Here is a 21,398-nt window from a genome sequence, read left to right as displayed (position 1 = left end):
CAAGAGGCTGAGTCAACCCCCTGGTGTATAAATTCAGTGGCCCAACGGGGCTTGAACTCAGGACCTTTTGGATCCCAAGCCGCTGTCCGAACCACTGCGCCAACACCAGGCTTAAATATATATATATATATATATATATATATACATATATATATATATATATATATATATATATATATACATATATATATATATATACATATATATATATATATATACATATATATATATATATACATATATATACATATATATACATATATATACATATATATATGTACATATATATATATATATATATATATATATGTACATATATATATATATATATATATATATATATATATATATATATATATATATATATATATATATATATATATATATATATATATATATGTACATATATATATATATATATATATATATATATATATATATATATATATATATATATATATATATATATATATATATATATATATATATATATATATATATATATATATACAGAGGGTATGCCCCGGTTAGAATAGGTGTACCATATCCCTGTGTGTCGTAAGAGGCGACCAGGGTTGAGTCAGGAAGGGCATCCGGCGTAAAAACCTATGCCAAATCATTATGCGGACAACAAAACGAATGTCCATACCGGATCGGTCGAGACCCGGGTTACCAACGACTGCCACCGGTACCGGTGGTCAGCAGGGTACCAGTGGAAATTGTGCTACTGCTGGGCGAAGGAGGAGAAGGAGACAGGGAAGGCGAGTCCGGAGGCAGTGGGAGAGGGGGAAGGGTAGAAGTGTGGAGGTGAGAGTTGGAACTCTGAATGTTGGGACGATGACTGGCAAAGGGCGAGAGTTGGCTGATATGATGGAGAGAAGAAAGGTAGACATACTGTGTGTACAAGAGACCAAGTGGATGGGGAGTAAGGCGAGGAGCATTGGAGGTGGTTTCAAACTGTTCTACCATGGTGTGGATGGGAGGAGAAATGGTGTCGGGATAATCCTGAAGGAAGATTATGTCAAGAGGGTCTTGGAGGTGAGGAGAGTGTCTGACCGAGTGATGAGTGTGAAGTTGGAAATTGAAGGGGTGATGATGAATGTCATCAGTGCATATGCCCCACATATGGGGTGTGAGATGGAGTATAAAGAAGATTTCTGGAGTGAGTTAGATGAAGTGGTGGAGAGTGTATCCAAGGATGAAAGAGTGGTGATTGGAGCAGATTTCAATGGGCATGTTGGGAAAGGGAATAAAGAGGATGAGGAGGTGATGGGGAGGTACGGTCTCAACAAGAGAAATGTGGAAGGGCAAATGGTGGTAGAGTTTGCAAAAAGAATGGAAATGGCAGTGGTAAATACGTATTTCAAGAAGAAGGAGGAACACAGGGTGACATACAAGAGTGGAGGAAAGTGCACACAGGTGGATTACATCTTAAGCAGGAGATGCAACCTGAAAGAGATTAGTGACTGCAAGGTGGTGGCAGGGGAGAGTGTAGCTCGACAGCATCGATTGGTGGTCTGTAGGATCACTTTAGAGGTGAGGTTGAGGAAGAGAGTGAGGGCTGAACCAAGGACCAGATGGTGGAAGCTGAAGGAGGAAGACTGTTGCGTGACATTTAGGGAGGAGGTGAGACAGGCGTTGGATGGTGGTAAAGATGGGTGGGATGATTCGGCAACGACAGCAGAAGTTGTGAGGGAGATAGCTAGGAAGGTACTTGGTGTGACATCTGGACAGAGGAAGGAAGATAAGGAGACTTGGTGGTGGAATGAGGAAGTACAGGAAAGTATAAGGAAGAAGGGGTTGGCGAAAAAGAAGTGGGATAGTCAGAGAGATGAATAAAGTAGGCAGGAGTACAAGGTGTGGCGGCGAAAGGCAAAAAGAGAGGTGGCAAAGGCCAAGGAAAAGGTATATGACGAGCTGTATGAGAAGTTGGATACAAAAGAAGGGGAAAAGGATTTATACCGATTGGCAAGACAGAGGGACCGAGCTGGGAAGGATGTGCTGCAGGTTAGGGTGATAAAGGATGCAAATGGGAATGTGCTGACGAGCGAGGAGAGTGTGTTGAGAAGGTGGATGGAGTACTTTGAGGAGCTGATGAATGAAGAAAATGAGAGAGAGAGAGAGAGAGAGAGAGAGAGAGAGAGAGAGAGAGAGAGAGAGAGAGAGAGAGAGAGAGAGAGAGAGAGAGAGAGAGAGAGAGAGAGAGAGAGAGAGAGAGAGAAGGTTGGAAGAGGTGGAGATAGTGAATCTGGAAGTGGGGTGGATCAGTAAGGATGAAGTGAGGACTGCTATGAAGAAGATGAAAAGTGGAAAGGCGGTTGGCCCAGATGGTATACCAGTGGAGGCATGGAAGTGCTTAGGAGAGATGGCAGTGGGGTTGTTAACCAGATTGTTTAATAAAGTCTTGGAAAGTGAGAGGATGCCGGAGGAGTGGAGATTAAGTGTACTGGTTCCGATTTTCAAGAATAAGGGTGATGTGCAGAGCTGTGGAAATTATAGAGGGATAAAGTTGTTAAGCCACTCCATGAAGTTGTGGGAAAGAGTAGTGGAAGCTAGGTTGAGAGGAGAGGTGACGATCTGTGAGCAGCAATATGGGTTTATGCCAGGAAAGAGCACCACTGATGCAATGTTTGCTTTGAGAATGTTGATGGAGAAGTATAGGGAAGGCCATAAGGAGTTACATTGTGTGTTTGTGGATTTAGAGAAAGCTTATGATAGGGTGCCAAGAGAGGAGTTGTGGCATTGTATGAGGAAGTCGGGAGTGGTGGAGAAGTATGTGAGGATCATGCAGGATATGTATGAGGACAGTGTGACAGCGGTGAGGTGTGCGGTAGGAATGACGGACCGGTTTAAGGTTAAAGTGGGATTGCACCAAGGATCGACTCTGAGCCCTTTCCTGTTTGCAATGGTGATGGACAAGATCAGACTGGAGTCCCCATGGACTATGATGTTCGCGGATGACATCATGATCTGTAGGGAGAGTAGGGAGCAGGCTGAGGTGAGCCTCGAGCGGTGGAGGTACGGACTGGAGAGAAGGGGAATGATAGTCAGTCAGAGGAAGACGGAGTACATGTGCGTAAATGAGAGGGAGGGTGGTGGTATGGTGCGGTTGCAAGGAGTTGAGGTGGGGAAGGTGGATTGATTTAAATACTTGGGATCAACTGTCCAAAGTAACAGAGAGTGTGGGAGAGAAGTGAAAAAGAGCGTGCAGGCAGGATGGAGTGGGTGGAGAAGAGTTGCAGGAGTGATTTGTGACAGAAGGGTAGCTGCAAGAGTGAAGGGGAAGTATATAAGACGGTAGTGAGACCAGCTATGTTGTATGGTTTGGAAGCGGTGGCACTTACAAAAAGACAGGAAGCGGAGCTGGAGGTGGCAGAGTTAAAGATGCTGCGATTCTCATTGGGAGTGACGAGGATGGATAGGATAAGAAATGAGTATATTAGAGGGACAGTGCAGGTAGGACGGTTTGGAGACAAAGTGAGAGAGGCGAGATTGAGATGGTTTGGACATTTGCACAGGAGGGAAGCGGAGTATATCGGGAGAAGGATGTTGAAGATGAAGCCGCCAGGCAGGAGGACAAAGAGGAAGGCCAAATAAGAGGTTCATGGATACGGTGAGGGCGGACATGCGGGTGGTTGGAGTGTCAATGAAGGATGTGGAGGACAGAGCGAAATGGAGCGAAATTAATTTGCATTTTATTGCATGAAATAAGTATTTGATCACCTACCAACCAGTAAGAATTCCGGCTCTCACAGACCTGTTAGTTTTGTCTTTAAGAAGCCCTCCCATTCTCCACTAATTACCTGCATTAACTGCACCTGTTTGATCTCGTTATCTGCATAAAAGACAGCTGTCCACATTCAATCAATCAGACTCCAACCTCTCCACAATGGGCAAGACCAGAGAGCTGTCGAAAGACATCAGGGCCAAAATTGTAGACTTGCACAAGGCTGGGATGGGCGACAGGACAATAGGCAAGCAGCTTGGTGAGAAGGCAACAACTGTTGGCACAATTATTAGAAAATGAAAGTTCAAGATAACAGTCAATCTCCTTCGGTCTGGGGCTCCATGCAAGATCTCACCGCGTGGAGCCTCAATTATCATGAGAAAGGTGAGGGATCAGCCCAGAACTACACGGCAGGACCTGGTCAAAAACCTGAAGAGAGCTGGGATCACAGTATCAAAATAAACCATCAGTAACACTCTACGCTGTCATGGATTAAAATCCTGCAGAGCACGTAAGGTCCCTCTGCTCAAGCCAGCGCATGTCCAGGCCTGTCTGAAGTTTGCCAATGACCATCTGGATGATCCACAGGAGGAATGGGAGAAGGTCATGTGGTCTGATGAAACCCAAAACAGAGCTTTTTGGTTTAAACTCCACTCGCCGTGTTTGGAGGAAGAAGAAGGATGAGTACAACCACAAGAACATCATCCCAACCGTGAAGCATGGAGGTGGAAACATCATTATTTGGGGATGCTTTTCTGCAAAGGGGACAGGACGACTGCACCGTATTGAGGGGAGGATGGATGGGGCCATGTATCACGAGATCTTGGCCAACAGCCTCCTTCCCTTTCCAAGAGCATTGAAGATGGGGCGTGGCTGGTCTTCCATTATGACAACGACCCGAAACACACAGCCAGGGCAACTAAGGAGTGGCTCCGTAAGAAGCATCTCAACGTCCTGGAGTGGCCTCGCCAGTCTTCAGAGCTGAACCCAATAGAAAATCTTTGGAGGGAGCTGAAAGTCTGTGTTACCCAGCGACATCCCGAAACCTAAAGGATCTGAAGAAGATCTGCATGTATGCAGATATGCAGGAGTGGGCCAAAATTCCTGCTGCTGTTTGTGCAAACCTGGTTAAGAACTAAAGGAAAGGTCTGATCTCTGAAATTGCAAACAAAGGTTTCTGTACCAAATATTAAATTCTGTTTTGTCTGACGTATCAAATACTTATTTCATGCAATAAAATGCAAATTAATTATTTAAAAATCATACAATGTGATTTTCAAGATTTTTATTTTAGATTCCGTCTTTCACAGTTGAAGTGAACCGATGATAAAAAAAATTACAGACCTCTACGTGCTTTGTAAGTGGGAAAACCTGCAAAATCGGCAGTGTATCAAATACTTGTTCTCCCCACTGTATATATAGATATATATATATATATATATATATATATATAGATATATATATATATATACAAATATATATATATATATATATGTATATATATATATATATATATATATATATATATATACATATATATATATGTATTTGTAAATATCTGTATGTATATATAGTGGGGCAACTTAGCATAACAATTGTGCATTTTGTGAGGAAAGCACCAAATTTGGCACACTAGTAGCCTATCATGTTATGAACAGATTTGGATATTGGGCCATCTCAAAATTTTTGATGGCAGTGGAAAATGGCTGCCACAGCTATCAGCGGCTGAATTTGAGATGACCCAATATCCAAATCTGTTCATAACATGATAGGCTACTAGTGTGCCAAATTTGGTGCTTTCCTCACAAAATGCACAATTGTTATGCTATATTTAGCTAAGTTGCCCCACTAATACATGTATTTATGTATGTATGTATATATATATATATATATATATATATATATATATATATATATATATATATATATATATATATTTGTGGATATGTATGTATATATAATGTGTGTGTGTGTGTGTATGTGTGTGTGTGTGTGTGTGTGTGTGTGTGTGTGTGTGTGTGTGTGTGTGTGTGTGTGTGTGTGTGTGTGTGTGTGTGTGTGTGTGTGTGTGTGTGTGTGTGTGTGTGTGTGTGTGTGTGTGTGTGTGTATTGGTATATATATATATATATATATATATATATATATATATATATATATATATATATATATATATATATATATATATATATATATATATATATATATATATACATATACATACATACATACATACATACATACATACTGAAACGCAAAAGAAACTTCCCACTTGTTTGAAATGTAATAAAATTGTAACAGTTCAAAATAAAACAAACCAAAAATTGCTAATTGAAACATTGGCATTTTATTGATGGCATGTCAAGTTTTTGACCAAGATACACCATCTCATAAGTTTGTTCTCCAGTACAGAACAGCACAGGGTGCAATGTCAGTCCCCTTTCAATAGTGTGTGTGACCACCATTGTTTTGGATACAGGCAGTGCATCGTCGGCGCATACTGCCTCCCAGTCTTTGGATAGATTGCTGCTGGATTCTGTCCCACTCAGTCCTCAATGTCTGAAGCCATCTGACTTAGGACCATCTGCCTGTCCTGCCTTGCAGATGGTGACTCTTGGCCTCCCTGATTGAGGTCTGTCATCTGCAGCGTTGTGGAGGGTGTCTCTGTCCACCAGGGCCGATATCGTCTGGTGTGGACAGCCAAGGCAACGTGCCACCTCACGGTAGCTCAATCCGCTTTGCAGTATGCCCAAGGCACACTGCCGTTGATCCCTTGACAATCGTGGCATGTTGATTGAAATGCCCATTTTGCACTGGCCTTTTAAAAGCCAATATCAAGACATCACTTGCAGCTCATTAAAATCATCCCATACCCCTTGGCGAATCACTGACAGTCAAAACGGCTGTTCAACAGCTGTGCTATGAAGTGACCATTGAAGGTTCAAGTGACCATCCGTGACCGTTTTGTCTGACAGTGAGGACACTATTGTCCACAAATAAGTTCACACATTTACTACATGCAGTGTTTTTGTTGATATTTGATGGTTTAAAAGGTGGTAAGTTTCTTTTGCGTTTCAGAATATACATATATATTAGGGTGTTTTATTTTTTCTGAAGTGCAATAATTTTATCAGCACAGGTTTGCCTTTGAGCCTTTCCAATAAAAAGTGCTTCATGCAAAATCTTAGCGAAATGGGACCGTGTTAACAGATCGCACACTTTTGAATAGTATGTTGACGTTTTTAGCAGCGTCTCGCGTAGCGTACGCTGCTCATAGAGAGCTCGGCGTTGTTCATCTTCTTCTTGTTCTTCTTTTTGTGAAGACAAAACCTTAATCTCTTGGCCTCAGCTCTTGTATAGACAAGATCCGGATCTCCTTAAATACTGAGCACATGTACGGTGCCTTTTGAGAGCGTCTATCATGAACTTTTCAATATTGTTACGAATTTGGAAATCAATTGCACACAACATACAGGTTCCCTTCGTCAGCTATGTCGATATGTCGATAGCAGATACCGTTCTTCGGCTGCCGGACACGTATCAGATTGCTGACAAGATCATCGGTCTCTCATTTGATACGACTGCATCCAACAGTGGCATGATTAGCGGAGCCTGCACCATAATTGAACAGTCCCTTGGAAGACCTCTTCTTTGGCTGGCATGCCGACATCACATTCACGAGGTGGTACTGAAGAACACCTATGAACTCCTCTTCGGCTCTGCCCCAGGTCCCGACATTCCCCTCTTCAAACGATTCCGAGGAAAATGGGATGTCTTGGACAAGACATCTGCCGGTACCCTCAGCGACGAACAACCCCTGGATGAGTGGAGTGAATCACAAAGGCTGAAGATGATAGACTTCCTCAGGAGAGTCATCCATGATGCAGCCCACCCGAGAGGACTATCTCGAACTCCTTCAGCTCTCTCTTCTCTACCTCGGAGGATGGAGCGGAGATCTGCCTTGATTTAGGGCCCCTGGAGTCTTCCATCAGGCGAGATGGATGGCAAAGGCTATTTATATCCTGAAGATTGCCCTGTTTTTGCAACAACTGGAGCTGACGAGTTCGGAAAAATGCAGAGTCCGATGACTGGCCCGTTTTGTCAGTCTCATTTACGTCAGATTCTGGCATGAGGCAGCTGTCCCAAACTGTGCACCGAAGAATGACCTGGAGTTCTTGGCGATTCTCCAGGTGTTTGTGGATAGAGAACTCGGGTCAACGGCAGAGAAGGCCCTCCAAAGGCACCTCCGGTCCCTCTCAGAGCAAGGAGTGGCCCGAGCCTTCTTCGACGAACGAGTGTCTCCCGATGACCGGGCGGCCATGGTCAAGAACCAAAGCCGTCCAGCAACCTCGAAAGCACTCAAGAGACTTGAAAAGAAGAACTTCACTCTCCCTGATGATCTTTCCAAATTGGTAACAGGGCGAACACTAGAGGCCATTGGGATCTTTGCTGGGAGGATGGTCACTACCCATAACGTGGAAGATGTTTTGCAAGATCCACGAACTCGAGCTACCGTCCGAGGCCTGCAGGTCACCAATGATGCAGCAGAGAGAGGAGTGGCACTGATACAAAAACTCCAAGCCCGAACCGAAGACGAGCAGCAGAAGCAGTTCCTCCTCAAAGTTGTTCATCATGACCGGAAGACCATCAAGAGAACAAAGGCTGGAGTGACTGCTAAGTTCCCTCCTGCTCCTTGAGCCCAATGATTTGATTGCCCTGCTCTACTTGCATAATTGTTCTACATTTCTTTTTCATAAATTTTTTTGTTAATTTTCAGTTCAATAAACGTTTGTTGCAATTTTTTGTCTTCTCCATTTGATTTTTTCGAAGTTTCACTTGAAATGTGGAATCTTGTCCAACTGTGGGACCAGTAAATATTGACGAATCAAACCAAATATTTGCCGAAAATATTTATGGGTCATAAGAAACAAGGGGACACCCCTTCTGACAATTTTCAACAAATTTCATTTTTTACCACCATGAGTGAAACACCCTAATATATATATATATATATATATATATATATATATATATATATATATATTTATATATATATATATATATATATATATATATATATATATATATATATATATATAAATATATATATATATATATTATTTATATAAATATATATAAATATATATATAAATATATATATATATATATATATATATATATATATATATATATATATATATATATATATATATATATATATATATATATATATATATATATTGTTGCGGATTCGCGCCCGCCGGCGTGCGACGGCCACGTAACTCGAATCGCGGCACGTCGCCCACCGGACGGACAATCCAGTCGTGACCCTCTCGGACTAACGCCGGGAACCAGTCACGGGTGGACCTTTCGGTCTCACCGCGATCGAGCCAATCAGCCCCCGCGTGGGATAGGGTTGCTCGCCAAATTCGACCTACCAAAGTACCCACGCGGAGGGTAGACCGGACGATCGCACCTCGCCGCAGGTCGACTTTGGACACGGGCCACTAAAGCGACCCGTTCCGTACTATCAGAATAACCGAGCGGTGTTATCGTCGACCTCGACGGTTCGATTAATTATCGGGCGTATTCAGCCCACTACCAACCCTTTACGTGAAGCAAGATGAGGATTCAATGAAGGAAATGACGAAGCGAAGCGGGAAACAGTTCAACACAAAGCACATTTATTCGCGGCACACGGGAAGCACACATATTCAATTCCACCAAAAGCACATAGAAAAGAAAAACACAATTCAATTTACACAAAAAGCAAATGCGACAATGCAGATCTAATACCGATTACACGAGCACACGGCAACACTTATACAATTTTACTTCACAGACGGCGCCGACAACACATACCCAAAACCAAAGAAAAGAATACCCTCAAAGATGAGGCGGGCCTGAGGCCGAGACCGGGTCGGGCCTACCCGTCTGGTGATGAGACGCGGAGCGGCGATGGTGCCTCAACTCCGCGGGCCTCGCGGGCAGTGTCTGGTAGGGGGTGGGAAAGGGGCCCCCTTGGTCGCACTATCTCAGCGCGGGGGGAAACAGGAGGGGGTTGCTGATGCTCGGGGTATAGAGGATTTTTATTGCCCCGCGACGAGCGTCTCCACCTCGGCCAGGTCACGCTGTCGGCCTCCCTGGGGTGCAGCTCCCCGCACGACGCGAGCACCCCCTCGTCTGCCCTCGCCGCCTCTCCACAGCTCCGTCCCCTCCGTTCCGACTCCAACGCACACGACGACCAGCTCCTTCTTGCCAACTCCAATGCCCGCGAAGTCTTGACTCTCTGTTCCCTCTCGACTCTCCTACTCTACTACTCTGACGAACACGGTCGCTTTTTATCAGCCCCGTGGCTTCGCCCTCTCATCTTTGACCCCCTCCCTTCGACCTTTCACCTCGCTCCCCATTGGCCCGAGAAAAAGTGGGCGTGAATGCTTTTTGATCCATAAATTTGCATATATCGATCGCCCTCCAACGCCCTGGGGGCGGGGCCAATTCGCCCCTCACTCACCGATTGGACGGCAAAAAGTGGGCGTGTCGTTTTTGATCCGTTTTTGAAGCACAAAATCCGTGATTTTGTACACGCTGTTCGGCGCGCGCCCTGCACGAGTCCAACACCGGTACCCACAGGCGGCGCAAGAACGGTGGCGATGCGACGGTTGCGAGGTGTGACGTGAAGGTCGTGGCGGTTGTGGTGAAGCGGTGGTTGGTGGTGGTAACAATGGCGGTTGGTCCAAATTAAAGATAGTAAAAGAAAAACGGCTATCCTGAAGAGTCGCAGCACGCATAAATGACATGTATTCCCACTGGACAACGGGTTTGGGCCTAACTACACATGTACTTACCGAGATACCTCACCTAAGGGACCTGAATGGTGGTTTGCGAATTTGGTAACCACAACAATATATACAAATATATGCCACTCTTATGCCTTCTGTCATCAAATGGGTGTGCTGACCTCAGACCCTTAACCTTCCTTGCCTGCCTTATTTTGGTAGGGACTTGTTTTGGTTAAGTTGTCTTTTTTATTTTTCCCTTCTCCCTTTTTTTTTTCTTTCCTGACAGGATGGTGTGTTTCTTACTCAAACTGGTATCTTCATGGATGTGTGCTCATGACATACTGGTGGCCTCTCTGGCACTTGGAGAGGGTGACCGAGCATGGCCCTTGCTAACAAATTTTCCCATCAACATTACTCATACCAGGTGTCACACATGAATGGTGTGGAGGAGAGTCCATCGAACCTAACCATTTACTTTTAGCTCTAGACAATGCAACAAACCCTGCTATGGCTGGAATGATCCTAATGACCCATTTTTCCTGACCTGGCACACTGTTCCATTCTATTAAACCTGGGCAAGGCCCTTATTTGTCTTTTTTTCATTTGGTGGTGCTAGGAATAACTCGCTGGCAGGGGAGTGTGACTACTACTAGACCTTTTTGCCTCCACCCCCTCCTTTTCTCCAGGGTTCGCGGAAATCAGGTAAACCCCAATCGGTGGAATGGCCTCCCCCTCTTCTCCAGGGTTCACGGAAATCAGGTAAACCCCAATCGGTGGAATGGCCTGCCCCTCTTTCTCCAGGGTTCACGGAAATCAGGTAAACCCCAATCGGGGGAGCAGCCTCCCCCTCTTCTCCAGGGTTCACGGAAATCAGGTAAACCCCCATCGGGGAGCCGGCCTCCCCCTCTTCTCCATAACTCCCTCAAGACAGATAAACCCCACTCAGCTAGCCAAACCCCTCGTGTGCTCAGAAAGGTTTGAAGACCAAATGACACACGCCAGTGCCACTTGCCACTCATCTGCGCTCTACCCGAAAGTTCCTGTGAGGCTGATAGAGAAATTAGAATCCAATTTCTAAAGCCTGCTCCTGGATGCAGCACCTCTAACTCTGTAAGAACCCATGCGGAGTTGTCCATTCTGGTTTTTGTCCCCTGGCTCAAGTTCTGTCCTGGTGGAATTTATCTTTCCCATTGCACCTCTAAACTATTTCCTATGTCACCACTCACTCCACGCTCAGGACTCCCACACACAGCAGGCTGCACACATTCCAAGGTTAGGTGTTCACATTCCACACCTTCAACCTTGCCTGCATAGTGACGAACTGCCTCACACTCCAAGGCTACATTCCCGAACGCCACGTGAGTACACACACACTTTGGCCTCGGCAGAACATACCGGTGCTGTAGTCTGGAGTGTGGGCTCACAACATTCATTCACAGGCACTCCACACACACACACACACACACCTTCAGGGGTCACGCATACGTGCACCCCATCGGACAGAGTCTCCTTATTAACATAAAATTCAATTTCTACCTCAAGCTCATCGTCTGCACCATGTATGCATGTGCCCTCGTACCTGCTTCGTCACAGAGTCACCTCGTCCGGTCGCTTCTTTCCAGCAGGTTGCTCATCATCGATTCGCCACACTCCTCTGGGGCTGTCAGCTCCACATGCTGGACCTGCTCAAAATGTGTTTCATTCGTCAACAACCCCGAATGCTCGCTCAATGTCTCCATCACCAGGGTTTGCTCTAATTGTTGTTTCATCCGACGAGTGATGTCAATCAAGTTCCGCACCACTAACATTCCTCCCTGTGGTGATGCCACACATCCCACATTATTGTGCTGTTCTACTTCCTGGCTCCATTTTCCTTTCCATTTGAGTCGTTCTTCCTCTGAGCCTTTTTAGTTGTTCGTTATCTTTCCGGAGTTTTTCCATCTCCGCGTACTCCAACTTTGCTCTCTCCTTTAGTTGGTCAATTTCAAATTCGTTTTCTCTTTGTTTCCTCTCCCACTGTCTCTCTTGTTCTTCCTTCTCCAATCTCGTCATCTCTCTCAATTGGTTGATCTCTCTTTCCTGCTTCATTCCTTGTTCTTTCACCATCTCCACATACTCCAACCTTGCTTTGGCTTCTAGCTGTTCGATCTGCACAGTGTGGTTCCTTAACGTTACATTCTCCGTTCTCTTTCTTTCCTCTCTTAACATCCTCAGCTAGTTTTGTAATTCCGTCTCTTTGTTTTGGCGTTTCCGTAACTCAGAAGCTTTTCCCCATAATTCCTTCATCTCCACACCTCTTTTGCATGCTTCCTCCTTCATTTCGTCCATTCTCTTACCATATCCCTCGCTAATTTCCAATTCACATGCCAGTTCATTTCCCCTGCACTCCAATTTCCGAAACTGTGCTGACTTTTCCAACAATTCTTCCCTCCTTTTCCTCCGATCTTTCTCTCCTCTTTCCATCTCCTGTTCCAGACTTTCTCTTATCTGATTGCCTATTCTTACCATTTTCCTTCAGTTGTTGCAATTCCCGTTTTTCCTCTTTCAGCTTAGTTTTCCATTCTTCTTCCAAGTTCTTCCTATCCTGGGAGTTACTAATTTGCTCCTCCTCTATTATTTTGTTCAGTTCGCTCTTCTCTTGTTCCAAGTTGTGGGTACTCCACTCTACTTTCCTCATTTCTCCCTGTAGTTCTTCGAACTGTCTTGACTTTTCCAACAATTCTTCCTTCCTTTACTCCAGAAATTTCTCTCCTCTTTTTATCTTCTGTTCGAGGCTTTCTCTCATCTGATTGCCTGATCTTACCTCTTCCTTCAGTTGTTTCAATTCCAAATCGTGTTCACATTTTTCCTTTTCTAGCTTTTTTCCATTCTTTTTCCAAGTTCTCCCTATCCTGGGAGTTACTAGTTTGCTCTTCCTCTATTCTTTTGTTGAGTTCGCTCTTCTCTTGTTCCAACTTATGGGTACTCCACTCTACTTTCCTCATTTCTCCCTGTAGTTCCTTGAACTGTCTTGCCTTTTCCACCACTTGATGGGTAAAACACTCTACTTTAATCATTTCTCCATGTAGTTCCACGCCTGTGCTGGCTAAGTCCTCTTCCAGCTCCCGAATTTGTTCCTGTGCATCGGCCAATTGTTGTGATTCCCTGTGCACATAATCCTCCTGAATCTCGTCTGCATTGGCTAAGTCCTTTTCCAGCTCCCGAATTCGTTCCTGCGCATCGGCCAATTGTTGTGACTCCCCGTGCACATAACACTCTCCTGAACCTCGTCTGCGTGCCGTTGTGCCTTGTGCAACTTAATCTGCAACTCCTCTATATAATTATCACCACACCTCCACTGCTCCAAGGCATCCGACAATCGTGTATGAATCTCGTCAATGTATGCGTTGGCGTCCTGATTCGTCTGCCATGGCGCAAACCGTGTCCACGTTGCCCGAACCGGTGGGCGGGAGCGTTTCCTTTGTGCCGTGCGGCTCATTGCACTATTAATAGCCCACTCACGCTTCGTGTCGTGCCGCGCCGCCATTTTGCGACTCCATTTTCTTCATAATTTCCAAGTTTTACACCCGATCCGCTCAAAATAAAATCAAATTTGCGAGCGCCGTTTCCCCCCACCCCCTCCCCCCCCCTCGCGCCTCTCGTAACCAATGTTCGGGGTTCGAAATGCACCACAGGTCCAAATATCCCACTCCTGACACCAAATGTTGCGGATCCAGAGTGGAAGGTTCTTGGACGAGCGCGTCAATCGCCGTCCATACCCAGTTTGGGTTTTCGCACCCAACCACCACCGTCTCCGGGGTTATAATGCCGACTGGTTCGGCACAGTTCTTGGGTTGTGCATCTCGAATCACGGTACCAAAATACACCTGTACCTTGCCAGCTGGGGGAATATACCCTGGTTACAGATTGGTTTGTCAGAGACCGAGTGGAGTCTACCAGTCTGTAACCATTTTCCTTTTCTATATCCAAATCGAGCGGATCGTTCCTCGACGCGGCACGAACCAATTCAAAGCGGCAACTTCATACGAATCAGCCAGATTTATTGGGGACATCTGGGAACACGACACAAGCAAAACATTCACGACAATGTTTTAATTAATCTATAACCCATTCTTAACTAGGGAGATACGGATTACGAGTTTCGAAGGGGTCCCTAACGAGATAAGCCTTAAACGACATGCAGACAAGACACAGACAGCATGCAGACAAGACAGAGTACTTGGTGACGTTTCATGGATGAGAGGAAAGTGTCAAAAGCACGAATGTGGCTCGTAACAAGCCGATGTCCCAAGCTTGGATTTGAGCCCCAGGCTCGAGCACTCCAAGTGGCAAGATGGCACTCGTCCTCCAATGTCGCACCGCCCACGCACACGGCCTCCGCGCGTTCAGACCCCGCGAGGTCGACTGCACCAGACGGTCAGGTCGATGATGGGTTTCAGCTGGTTTCTCACAAGGTCCAGCATACAAGTCCAGGCCTCCTTCACGAAGCAGATCGCAGACAGACACAGCAGATCACGACTCCCAGCAGTCGTCTCTCATATAGCCGAGGGCAGGCAGACCTCATGCAGTCCTTTCCCTGCCTTTCCTTCGGCCCTGGCTCGCTTCTCCAGGCCACAGAAGGCAGACCCGGCACGCTGAGGTTCAGTTTCTCTCCCGGCAGAATCACCACTGGCTTTCCTTTTTCTGCTTGCCTCCAAGCCCGAGCATGCCTCAAAGCCGACTGCAGTTTTTTACTTCTCCAGTTTCACTTCCTCTTTTCGGTGCTTGGCCTCTGAGTTTCACTTCCTCTTTTTGGCCACTCCCCCTCTCAGTGCTGGGCGGGGACTATTGTCTGGAGAGAGGAAGGAAGAAGAAGAAGCTCTCGATCCAACTCCACTGCACAAATAACAGCCTGTGACACCTCCCGACACACATGTAACGTCCATTTTACCCAACAGCCTGGCTAAACATGCATTTAATGGGGGATCTGGGCTAATCCTATATTTAGTAGCATACTAAGGGCCATTTCCACAACAATATATACATATATATATATATATATATATATATATATATATATATATATATATTCACAAATACATATGTATAAATATACATATACACAAATATATATACACAAATATATATATATATATATATATATATATATATATATATATATATATATATATATACATATATACATGTATACATATATACATATATACATATGTATACATATACATATATACATATACATATACATATATACATATACATATATATATATATATATATATACACACAAATATATATATATATATATATACATATACACAAATATATATACACATATATACAAATATATATATATATATATATATATATATATATATATATATATATATATATATATATATTTATACAAATATATATATACAAATATATATATATATACAAATATATATATACATAAACACAAATACATATATATATATATATATATATATATATACATATATATATATATATATATATATACATACATACATACTGCCTTGAGAAAGTATTCACACCCCTTGATTTTTTCACATTTTGGCGTGTTTCAGCCTGAATTTAAAATGGATTAAATTTCAATTTTTTGTCACCAATCTACACAAAATACTGAACAAATTACTATATAGTATATATATATATATATATATATATATATCTTATTCTTCTCCTTTCGGCTGCTCCCGTTAGGGGTCGCGATATATATATATATATATATATATATATATATATATATATATATATATATATATATATATATATATATATATATATATATATACACATATATGTGGAGTATGCTTATACATTGTGGGGCACAAACATACCCCGTATGATTACTGGCTTTGCCCATGCGAACAATGTTCGTATGCCTTTACATTTTTTTCCTATTCTTATCTCGCAGGCTTGGACAGGGACATTGGATGAACAGAAGAGTTGACAGTGGTATGTGGTGCAGTTGTTTGCGGTCTTCCCTGTGGTGAAAGGCGGAGACATGACACAGGCTGGTCTCGCAGGCTTGGCAGAGATGCCATTGGCATTTTACAGCAGGCTCACCCTTCAGACCCATTTTCACTTTGCAGGCCATGCTCCACCAGTTTGATGTTTTTGTGTCTGGCATGCTGGGCATCTCTCAGGATCTCTCCCCTACGGTGCCTCTCGGTCTCTGTTGTGCATTTTATAGCCTCACCCTCGACCACCCATGAGGAGGTCTTCCCCCCCCCACCCTCCCCCCTGCCCAGCGAAGGTCACACATGCACTCATAGTGCTGAAGTAACACACATGGATGTGCCATCTCATCAGAGCATGTGTGGTTGTTCGTAACTAGCTCATGTGGATGTAACTTGAAGTGCCATTGGATAGTGTGAAAGGAAAAAGTGGGTGATTTGATAGTTAATCATCCCTCGTGTGTGTTAGGAGTTTATCTTGTGCTGGTTGTAAACTCTTATAAGATATTGAAAATTACTCACGCCTCCTCAGGTCCATTTTTGCTGAGGTCAAATACTTGTCTCGGATTTAACAGCCACATGAGAGTTTGCATGACCTTGTGACCCTGGGGAGAGAGAGAGACAGAGACAGAGACAGAGACAGAGACAGAGACAGAGACAGAGACAGAGACAGAGACAGAGACAGAGACAGAGACAGAGACAGAGACAGAGACAGAGACAGAGAGAGAGAGAGAGAGAGAGAGAGAGAGAGAGAGAGAGAGAGAGAGAGAGAGAGAGAGAGAGAGAGAGAGAGAGAGAGAGAGAGAGAGAGAGAGACACAAAGACAGGAAATGTTTCAGTAAAAGTGTACAAAATCACCAAGTCTGTAAAACCAAGCAAAGAGAAAAGCCTCACCTGGTTTCCTCCACTGCGAGGATTGATAAAGACAAGCAGTGGTTTTACCAGAGGAGATGTAAGAGGCTTGATAAGGAAAGGTTTCCATTTGATCTCCTGCAGAAGCCAAAGGTGAAATAAACAAAAAAAATCTTCAAAAGCTTCAGCTCTTGTCCAATCACTCCCTGCATGCATATCAGGGGTCAAGATAATGGAAAACTGGCAAACCAAATCACAATAAAAGTTGCTCATTTTGGAACCTCATTTACATGAGAAAGTCTTCATCACCAGACTGACAGTGGACTAGTTGTAAGAATTTTCTCAGCCCAATGTAGAGAACGTCAATAACACCAACCAACATGGGAAAAATGATTGAAGAGATATTTCAGGATAAATACCCACAACGCACACTGTGGAACAAACCATGGCACACACAGTGTGTCGTTACGCACCAGGGCGCACACAGTGTGTCGTTACGCACCAGGGCGCACACAGTGTGTCGTTACGCACCAGGGCGCACACAGTGTGTCGTTACGCACCAGGGCGCACACAGTGTGTCGTTACGCACCAGGGCGCACACAGTGTGTCGTTACGCACCAGGGCGCACACAGTGTGTCGTTACGCACCAGGGCGCACACAGTGTGTCGTTACGCACCAGGGCGCACACAGTGTGTCGTTACGCACCAGGGCGCACACAGTGTGTCGTTACGCACCAGGGCGCACACAGTGTGTCGTTACGCACCAGGGCGCACACAGTGTGTCGTTACGCACCAGGGCGCACACAGTGTGTCGTTACGCACCAGGGCGCACACAGTGTGTCGTTACGCACCAGGGCGCACACAGTGTGTCGTTACGCACCAGGGCGCACACAGTGTGTCGTTACGCACCAGGGCGCACACAGTGTGTCGTTACGCACCAGGGCGCACACAGTGTGTCGTTACGCACCAGGGCGCACACAGTGTGTCGTTACGCACCAGGGCGCACACAGTGTGTCGTTACGCACCAGGGCGCACACAGTGTGTCGTTACGTACCAAGGCGCACACAGTGTGTCGTTACGCACCAGGGCGCACACAGTGTGTCGTTACGCACCAGGGCGCACACAGTGTGTCGTTACGCACCAGGGCGCACACAGTGTGTCGTTACGCACCAGGGCGCACACAGTGTGTCGTTACGCACCAGGGCGCACACAGTGTGTCGTTACGCACCAGGGCGCACACAGTGTGTCGTTACGCACCAGGGCGCACACAGTGTGTCGTTACGCACCAGGGCGCACACAGTGTGTCGTTACGCACCAGGGCGCACACAGTGTGTCGTTACGCACCAGGGCGCACACAGTGTGTCGTTACGCACCAGGGCGCACACAGTGTGTCGTTACGCACCAGGGCGCACACAGTGTGTCGTTACGCACCAGGGCGCACACAGTGTGTCGTTACGCACCAGGGCGCACACAGTGTGTCGTTACGCACCAGGGCGCACACAGTGTGTCGTTACGCACCAGGGCGCACACAGTGTGTCGTTACGCACCAGGGCGCACACAGTGTGTCGTTACGCACCAGGGCGCACACAGTGTGTCGTTACGCACCAGGGCGCACACATTGTGTCGTTACGCACCAGGGCGCACACAGTGTGTCGTCACGCACCACGGCGCACACAGTGTGTCGTCACGCACCACGGCGCACACAGTGTGTCGTCACGCACCACGGCGCACACAGTGTGTCGTCACGCACCACGGCGCACACAGTGTGTCGTCACGCACCACGGCGCACACAGTGTGTCGTCACGCACCACGGCGCACACAGTGTGTCGTTACGCACCACGGCGCACACAGTGTGTCGTTACGCACCACGGCGCACACAGTGTGTCGTTACGCACCACGGCGCACACAGTGTGTCGTTACGCACCACGGCGCACACAGTCTGTCGTTACGCACCAGGGCGCACACAGTGTGTCGTTACACACAGTGTGTCGTTACACACAGTGTGTCGTTACACACAGTGTGTCGTTACACACCATGGCGCACACAGTGTGCCGTTACACACCACGGCGCACACAGTATGCAATTTTGTTTTTTTGTATGGATAGTCGAGGCTCGTGGAGCTTGTACTAGTACATTGAATGCATCAGGATGTAACGGACAAAAGGAACAGTAGAGAGAAGGGGTGACACCAACAACAGAGTTGAAGGTCAAGATAGAGGCAGACTTGGCAAGCAATTGGTGTGGGGAGGAATGGGGGATAGGAGAGGATGCATGGTGTGGACAAGATGGATAGAGAAAGAAACTCTCAGGAGGGCAAACTGGAAATTTGGAAGGAGGGGGTATTGGGGTATTGGGGGAGGGGGAGTTACCGAAGAGTGAGATTGAAGAGAATGTGGAAGTTGGTTCCACAGGTGTGAAAAAAAAGAGGAACAAATGTGTGGAGGTTGTGGTGTAGTCTGCGGGCCTACGGGGAGGGGCATGATGATGATGCATGATGGGCGTGATGATGGGAGGAGTGGTCGTGGTGGTAATCGTATCTGCAAGGGATATAGGGTGTGCGCGCCGTCTGAGGCGTCGTAGTAATACTGGAGCCGCCCGGCTCGTGAGTGTGACGAATACGGAATAAAGGGGAGCCGCCAGGCAGAGTACGCCCGCGCTCGCACTTGTACAACACAGCCCGGCTCGACTGTCCTTCCGCTCGTGTCTGCCTGCTAAGCATCTCCCATTTCAGTACAGCACAGAGGTGAGCAATAATATTGGATTTAGGTAGTTTCACCAGAAGGGGGTTGATGGTGGACCATGTGTGCCCTGTGGAAAACTGGGGGGGGGATAGGGGGATGGATAAAACAATGAAAGAGTAGAGGGTGCAAGACCATGAAGGAGGTGGGAGAAGACAGCGATCACCAACCTTTCTGCAATGACAGTAATAGGCCCATTGACTCAGCTTCAGTGTGGGAGGTTACAATAATCTTGAAGGCCTTGGTTTCCACAGCTTCAAGCTGAGTAAGTTGTGAGGCAGGGGAGCCAGCCCAGAGGGGAGAGCAGTACTCCATCAAGCTGTGGATGAAAGCCTTATATGTGGATAAGAGTTCAGGTGTGCCAAAGAAGGACATTGGACGATGCAGGATGCCCAGTTTTGAAATGTGATTTGCCCAAGAAAGGTCATGGTTGATAATGAGACCCAAGAGTTTGAATGACTGAACTTCCTCAAGAGAATTGTTAAGAGAGTAGATAGGAGCGTTTGCCAGACGGTACTTTCAGAGAGATATAGTGAGAGAGTGAGATTTGCCAGGATTGAAAGACATGTTCCACGTGTTTCACCATCTTGTGATTTTGTCAAGTTTTGAAGAGAGGGAAGAGGCTGCAGCCTTCCTGTCTGAAGGATGAGGGATGTCACGGCAAAAGGAGGAGTCATAAGCAAAGAGATAAAGGGGATTTTCCAGTCAGAGAGATCATTTAGGAAGATCAGAAACTGGGCTGGGGCCAAAACACTGCCAAGAGGCACTTCAGCCTTGACAGGGAGAGGAAAGGGATGGAGGGGGAGCATACTCCATAGACAGACTTGACCAGGCACCACCAGGTTTTATAGGAGGAGGACAAGTTTGAAAGGTCATTCTTGAGGTTGGACAGATGTTGTTTTCTGGCTCTCCTGAGAACGGACACGCACTTGTTGCAGACTTTTTGGAATGCACTGAGATTGCCTTTGGTCGGAATAGCCTTCCAGGAAGAGAAGGCAAGTTGTTTCAGTGCAACTGTCTCACCACAGGATTCAGTGAGTCATTGGGGGGGGGGTGGTGTGGGGGAGGACAAATGAAGACTAGATGGGATGGATTGGTGCACGAGAGAGAGCAGGCTTCTGTGGAAGAATTCCCAGGCTGAGTTAGCATCAGGGGCAGGAGATATAGGAGACCAGTCCCAAAGACAAATGGCTGCTCGCAGTCCCTGCCAATATGCTTGAGTGAAATGCCAGACTCACCGGGCCGACATTGAGGCAGCTCTTTCAGAATAGCCAAAGTGTTTTTAACTTTCACAAGCATATGATCAGATGAACCAATTGGA

The 21,398-nt window shown here is 45.9% G+C and overlaps 1 protein-coding gene and 1 long non-coding RNA gene across 14 annotated transcripts in view; one reads left to right on the top strand and one right to left on the bottom strand.

Moving 5' to 3' along the window:
- The window catches only part of LOC147026425 (uncharacterized), a 147,455-nt gene extending 130,159 nt beyond the window's left edge, over positions 1-17,296 (top strand). For 4 of the 5 annotated variants that reach the window (XR_015058334.1, XR_015058335.1, XR_015058327.1 and 1 more), the window contains one exon: positions 16,446-17,296. This is a non-coding gene — a long non-coding RNA (uncharacterized LOC147026425). Of the gene's footprint in view, positions 1-10,793; positions 11,663-16,445 lie in introns of those variants that run through there. The other variant, XR_015058332.1, reaches the window with a different exon arrangement.
- LOC147026423 (diacylglycerol kinase zeta-like) overlaps positions 1-21,398 on the bottom strand; it is a 293,140-nt gene that overhangs the window by 126,729 nt on the left and 145,013 nt on the right. For all 9 annotated transcript variants that reach the window (XM_085881839.1, XM_085881846.1, XM_085881840.1 and 6 more), the window contains 2 exons: positions 17,383-17,478; positions 17,011-17,093 (listed from right to left, as the gene is read on the bottom strand). In XM_085881839.1, the coding sequence (XP_085737965.1) occupies positions 17,011-17,093; positions 17,383-17,478 (179 nt within the window). The remainder of the gene's footprint in view (positions 1-17,010; positions 17,094-17,382; positions 17,479-21,398) is intronic.

Source organism: Eptatretus burgeri, chromosome 5, assembly GCF_056783735.1.
Source record: "Eptatretus burgeri isolate ZD-2024b chromosome 5, Ebu_testis_v1, whole genome shotgun sequence".
NCBI classification, from domain to species: domain Eukaryota; kingdom Metazoa; phylum Chordata; class Myxini; order Myxiniformes; family Myxinidae; genus Eptatretus; species Eptatretus burgeri.
Note: the sequence above shows the minus strand (reverse complement) of the source record. Positions and strands in the feature narration are given on the sequence as shown.